This window comes from Apium graveolens, chromosome 5 (assembly GCF_009905375.1).
Source record: "Apium graveolens cultivar Ventura chromosome 5, ASM990537v1, whole genome shotgun sequence".
Classification (NCBI taxonomy): domain Eukaryota; kingdom Viridiplantae; phylum Streptophyta; class Magnoliopsida; order Apiales; family Apiaceae; genus Apium; species Apium graveolens.
Window position 1 is genome coordinate 232,490,197 of NC_133651.1, and position 6,664 is coordinate 232,496,860.

General features: G+C 36.0%; 1 protein-coding gene across 3 annotated transcripts; it reads left to right on the top strand.

The window, feature by feature from the left end:
• The first annotated feature begins 514 nt into the window (after positions 1 to 514).
• LOC141724936 (uncharacterized) lies at positions 515 to 1,915 on the top strand. Of its 3 annotated transcripts, none has more exons than XM_074527256.1 (3): positions 515 to 1,295; positions 1,388 to 1,465; positions 1,567 to 1,915. In XM_074527256.1, exons 1-2 carry the CDS (start codon positions 672 to 674, stop codon positions 1,454 to 1,456), a joined length of 693 nt encoding a protein of 230 aa, XP_074383357.1. In that variant the 5' UTR covers positions 515 to 671; the 3' UTR covers positions 1,457 to 1,465; positions 1,567 to 1,915. The 3 variants fall into 3 exon arrangements, with proteins under 3 accessions (XP_074383357.1, XP_074383358.1, XP_074383356.1); XM_074527257.1 differs by having other exon boundaries at positions 1,648 to 1,915; XM_074527255.1 differs by having other exon boundaries at positions 516 to 1,295; positions 1,564 to 1,915.
• Positions 1,916 to 6,664: the final 4,749 nt, after the last annotated feature.

Genomic DNA, 6,664 nt, shown 5'->3' on the forward strand with positions numbered 1-6,664 from the left:
AATTTAAAGTCATGAATCATAACACAATTATATTAATTTCTAAAATGTAATTATTACTCTTTCAACACAATTCAGAATTATGAAATTTTTATAAGAACAATCCAAAAAAATATGTCAACCAAATAAAATTATTTTTCCTACAAAATTCATTTACCACTCCCCGACCATACTTTAAGCAGTATTTACGAAAATAACATCCCTAATTTTTTAAATAAGATCATGATTCACGTATTTATTATCCTCCCCAATAATCTAAACGGTATATATCTTTCATTGGGTCTGATTTATTAATTTACTACTCTTTCAAAATAAAAATTCGAATAGCAGAGGTATTTTGAAAGATTAAAATCAGACGGTCCAGATGAAGCAGTTACAGTTTAACTGAGTGAAATTGAAATCCAACGGTGGATGATGCATCAATCAAAAACATATCTGTTTTAACCGTGGATATTAATCCCTTGAAGAAAGCACACCGCGCATTTTAGCGCCCCCTCACATATAAAAACTTAACATTCCCGGCCATTATATACATTACATTACCTATACATACATAAAATAGAGATACAACTCTCTCTCTCTATCTCTATCTCTTTTCAATTTTCCGGTGAATTGAACGCCGGCGATTACGAAGCGAAGTGATTGCGTGTGAAGGGGAAGAAGAGTTTCTGGAGATGACGTCACCGGCGCCGCAGAAATCGAAGCCGCCGCTACACAATTTCAATATGCCGTGGTTACAGTGGGGGAATAGGAAGCTAATGAGGTGTATGAAGGTCAATGAGTCGTCTCCGACGAGTTTTAATCATCGGAGAAGTGGTGAAATTCCGATCGGACGGTCGGAGTTTGAAAGGCGAGGATCGAGTAAGAAAGCGAAGAGAGATGATGATGGAATTGAGGCGGTGAGGGAGAAGCTGATGGTTGATCTCAAAACGGCGGCGTTTAAGATGAAAAATGCTTTGATTAGAGACGGATTGGAGACGCAGGCCAAGGATACGCCGTGGAATTTGAGGACTCGGAGAGCTGCGTGTAAAGAGCCGCCGCTTGGAGATAACGCCGGCGAACGGAAACCTAATTCGTCCCCGTTGAGAACGGAGGCGAATAAATCGGCGAGGTTTTTGCGAGGTAGTGTAGTTGGAGGTGTCGTTGGAGAGTCATCGAGCGGTGAGAAGAGAGAACGGGTGAAGTTTTCTGTGTCGCTTTCGCGTCGAGAAATTGCTGATGATTTTATGGTGATGACTGGACATCGATTGCCTCGCAGGCCTAAGAAACGCCCTAAATATATTCAAAAGGATTTGGATGTAAGTAAACATTTCATCTATACTTCCAATTGTGTGTGTGTGTGTTATCTGTTTATGTTTTAACTAATTTTACTGTTGTATTGGAATGGCAGACACTCTTTCCAGGATTGTGGATGACTGAGATTAATGCCGATTTATACAAAGTTCCCGATGCTATATAGACTTGGAAGGTGATTAATCGAAGCCTTATTTTTTATCGTTGTTTTAATATCTGCAATTTCCTGTAAGTGTTGGACTTATTTTGGTAATCTCTATTTATTAATTGCAGTAGTAACGGGAGTAGGTGATGGTGTTGTTTGTCGGTGTTTGAAGCTATTTTCTGTTTGCTGACTAAAAACTGATCATTATTCAGTACGGGAACACTCGACTGCCTTTGTGAATTCAACAATTCGTGGATTTGATCAAAGTGTTGGCGACTACTTGTTTCATCCGGTGCTGTGTATGACGACTCTGCTATGCTAATCTTGTTCATTTGAAGTTGTTAATATTTTGGCTTATTGAAAAATAAACTTGTTGATGTTATGTTTTGGTATTAATAAATAAACTAGTTGGTTCATAAATGGAAGTACTCTTTCTGTAAATGTTTGATTGATCTTTAAATAGAAGCTTTCCTTAAGTAATCTACCAGTAATTGTGCTTGTTCAGTTCTATTTAACAAAAACTGTGCATAGCATGTATTAGTCATAGAAAGGATGAACAATTGTGGTTGGTTTAATAGTTATATGTAAGTTGCCTGCCTGAAATCTCTGTAAGTCTGTATAGGTTTGAGTCTTTACGAAATATGGCACGATTGGTATTCTATATACCTTTCTTTCGGCCATGCCTGCATTGTTTGGTCATTGTCGCACTTTTTAGTTTTTTCTGTAGAATCGTAAATGAGTTCAAACTTGATATTATGTACAACTGTTTGATACAAGTTCAAGCTCCCGCTATTGCATTGTGAAGCCATTAGTCTATGGATAAACAGTTAAATAAAATACCAATCATGTATTAATATTAAGCTAGCACTTCTGTGCACTTATTTGTGTTGTGTTCCATAAAAGCGCAGTCGATGTTTATATTATATAATCACTTAGACTGAAAATGCTGCTCCATGTGACTAGTAAGTTTTCATTCCCTTCTGTCCCATTCCCAGCATCGAAGAACTTGTCTAAGAATGCTGAATATATGATTTTTCCATTTGGGTTTCGACCGTTTGATAGAAAAAGAGTGGAGGGAAAACCCAAGCCTTTATCAGCCTAACAGTTTGACTTTTTAGGAATCTGTAGGCAGTAGCAAGGTGAAATGTTTAACAAAATTTGAAACAGAAGCTGCTGGGATTTGACTTGGCATCGCCTTTATTTCTTGTAGATGACTCATTCTTTTATTTGAGCTTTTGAGAAGGTTGGCAATGCAACATGTCCGTTTTAATCCATTCAGTTGTAGCTGTGATGTCATTTGCTATTTGGTCCTTTTTGGGTGATGTTTTTGCGTATCGTACCAACTTTTGAGGCGGTGTTCCTTCAATAGATGGTTGGTCCTTTTGATACTTTGTATTGGGCCTTATTCACAGTTGGTTTGTTTTTACAAATTTAGGCGGAGAGCCCGTATTAAAGCCCAAATGAGGGAAATAGTGAAACTTGGCCCATTGATCGTTTGTACATGATCCATCCGTAACCTAGAAGATGGTGCCCCTGTTATCACGATTTCAATTCTCACGTGCGAAACAATGAATTCTATCAAAATGATGATTGCGTAATTGTAATTCGGATTAAAGCACATTGTCTAATCGTAAACAACGGAGACCGGAATTTTAGTGGTTTCTTACTCAGATGTCATCATATTAGGTTAGCAATCCAGAAACTAACAACTGAATGAGTGAAATGGAGATGTAGCCTGCTATTCCACTGTGCTTCATCTTGTTAAAGGTGCAAGAATCATAATCCACACACATACCGTCTTCGGAACCTCTAGATACTTTAGAGCAAGGATCCGGGCACAATGCCCTCGTCCTTTTTAGCCCGGACATTCTGATATAGGGTTCAGTTCTTTTTTCATATTAGACAGAATAAAAACACAGTTGAGCACTTGAAAAATACATCTAGCTGGAAAGTCAGGAAATTTGGATTTTGCAAATGAACCCTGTAGAAGAGACCCGCATGCAGTTATGCAGCTGCAAGAAGAATCGAAAGAGGAAAAGAATGAAGTGAAGTGAATGTGTGCATGAGAGACGGGTTCCTTTTTTCCTGTCCCCTAAACATTCGACATGTTGATGTTGACAAATTTGCATCCAGTGCCCAGAAAGAAAAAATATCTTCATACCCTGGATTGAAGCAAAATTTATTATGTATGCACATATTTATACATGTAACTACAACTGCAGAGTTCTATTTATGTATGAATCACTTCTTTTTCTTTTTGGACTTGCCACTACAAAAAAATGAACTGAACCCAAACAAGTTTGCCGTCCCCTTGGACACATAAGCTGGTGGAATGTTCAAAACAGGATTAAATTTAACTCCAGTACTATAAGATCTACAGTTCTTCAACAGCGGAGGCTTTCCTGATGAATTATAAATCTGATGATATCCGCTAAAAGTTAGAAGAGTATGATTATTGGTTGAAACTGTGGGCTGCTTTTGTGAATGGTGTTTTTGAGTAGCAACCTTTGGTGTCCCCGTCTGTTTTGTAACTGTAGCTGAACCAGTTGAATTGCTTCGTGCTAGTGTCTGTAATGATCGAATGAATCCTTTGGTCCTGCCACTATCACAATTCAGGCTCGTGCTTCGCTTGAACTGCCAAAACGATTTGGATGCAACTGGCTTCTCTTCTTCGTACAGAAACTCTTTCAACTTTTTGCAATTCGTATCCTCACTTGCATTCACTGTTTCACTATTTCTTGTCACAGAAGGTTTATTTTGGAGTAATATTGGCACGGACAGATGAGTTTCCTTCTTACTCGTCTCTGCTTTCTTGATTTCAGTTGGAAGGATCTTGCCATTGGAGAAAAGTTCATCAGCCGACGAGGTTTCTTGCAGGAAGCTGTTGTTGCTAATGCAGAAATCAAAATCGTCTACAAGTAATTTGTCAGATCCGCAGCGATGACATTCAGTATCAGATTGATTAAGATCATAAGAAAATGAGATTCTTGGACTTGTTACTAAACTTGAAATTTCTGAGCAAACATCAACTGCCATGGCTTCTCCACACTGCCAAGCTTTGTCTAGAGTTTAGTGATTATTGGCAACACAAAGATTTCATAATGTTGGTAAGATTTCAAGTCAAAAAGAGGAGTTAAAGTGATACCTAATGGTAGTAATTATGTTGTTAGAACAAGGGTCAGCTTTTGCTGGTAAAGCTAAGGTAGAGTGAAATTGCAAGATGCCAGTCAGAGTACATGTATCATGTATATGCTCCTGGTCCTGTATAAGTATACTTTGAGGCAGTAAACTTGGGTGTTTTTTTTGACATTTATGGACAAGTGTTGAGGAAAAGACGGATAAAGAGAGAAAAAGAGGGAATAGTGATTGAATTGGATGGAGCACCGAAAGCCTAGAAATAATAGGGCAGTTGCATATAAATTTGGAAGAGCCTTTTACTTTAGTGAACATGAAGACATATATATGTAGACTAAAGAGGAGGACTAGAGCTACATCACCTTCAAGTCTTTTACTCTTATTGCCATTGTCGCACAAAATATACCCAACCAAATATATTCTCGTTCAGTTGTTAATATACCTCAATCGAAGTAAGATATCGGGACGATTAAATGTATGCAGACCTGTTTTACGAACTTTAGTATCGATAATGTTATCGTTGATTGCGAAATCTAGTTAGGAGTTTGGTATAGATTTAGTAATTGAAATAATGGTTTGTTACATGTTCTAAAATCAGGTGGACTATATAAATCAAGACGGGGCAAAAATAATAATAGGAGCGTGAGATGTAGGGGATGCATGAGGACGAGGAAGAACAAAGAGTACAGAGTGGGCTGTCCTGTCCTTCATAATACCTCATCTGCCCAATCACATGTTACTTCACCCTCCGGTTCACCTGCTCATTTACCAGGGCCCAGTGGTTTACTGACGAATAGTTAGACGAATCGTTCAACCGCTCGACCGTTCGTAATCGAACCGCATTTTCCTGATAATCGTGAAATATGGGTTGATTGTGCATTTAAATTTTAAAAACCGCTCATTCGCGGTTTGGACGCGGTTTTAAATTCTTGAAATCGCAAAATTGCAACCGCAACTCACAACATATATTTATAATAAAATATATTTCCAAAAATATAGTTGATATCATATAAATTAATAAGTACACACATTTATTAATTAATCTTAAGTTAATGTTAAAACTTAGTTCATAAGATTCACAATCATTATAAGATATATAACTAAACAAATGGAAAATGTAATCAACATGTAATTTTTTTTATCCTTTTCTTTTTTTTCTCTCGCCTCCATATTTTTATATGTTTTTAATATCCTTACCCCACACGGAGCATTAGTTTGTATTTTATTTTTGAATGTAAATTTATCATGTAACTTAGAATTGAATTTATTTTTTTGCAAATTATTAATTATTTTAAAATAAGTGATTAAACCGCAAACCGATCCGTAATAACCGCAAATTCGCAACCGCAATTGACACGGTTAACCGCAACCGCATTTACGATTATAGATGACAATTTTCTAAAACCGCTCTTTGCAATTTGATTCGACTTGACCCCAAAACCGATCCAATATTAACCGCGTACACCTCTATCATTTACGACACATTTGGCATCTCCTCGTCCTCAATAACTTTCTTATCCAATCAAGTACTCCCTCGGACCGTGTTGGTTACTGCTCATCGAGGACGAGAGTTTTTCACACATTTTAATGTTTTTTCGTAGAATAGTTATATAAATTATTTTAATTTTTTTTATTTTAAATAAAAATTTAATATTTAAAGTTTAATAAAAAAAATTAAAAAATAAATTACGAAAATATATTATATATTTATCTTAAAATATATATCGAGAGTATTGAAAAAATATATATATATTCAATTGAACGGGACAGAGGAGCTATTCATAACTAAATCATTGTTCCCATATTGCCAATGTATAGATATAGTTGATAATCGGTGTGAAGTACAAGTACGGGTAAAATTTAAATATCAATATAAAATAATATTTTTATAAAATTTATTTTTAAATTATGATGAAAATATATAATAAATAAATTATTATTTATTATTATTATTACAAACCTTTATAAAAAACTTATAGGCAATTTCATTAACTCAAAATGTACCCACATTATTGAGCATCGAAAGTATTTGCCCACGTTTGAAAATCAAGTAAACAGATAGAGTTAATCCTGAGATTACTTCCAATTTGCCGG

Coding starts and splice junctions, on each gene's coding strand:
- LOC141724936 (XM_074527256.1), top strand. CDS start 672: ATGACGTCACCGGCGCCGCAGAAATCGAAGCCGCCGCTACACAATTTC. Junction 1,296..1,387: donor ATATTCAAAAGGATTTGGAT/GTAAGTAAACAT, acceptor TTGGAATGGCAG/ACACTCTTTCCAGGATTGTG.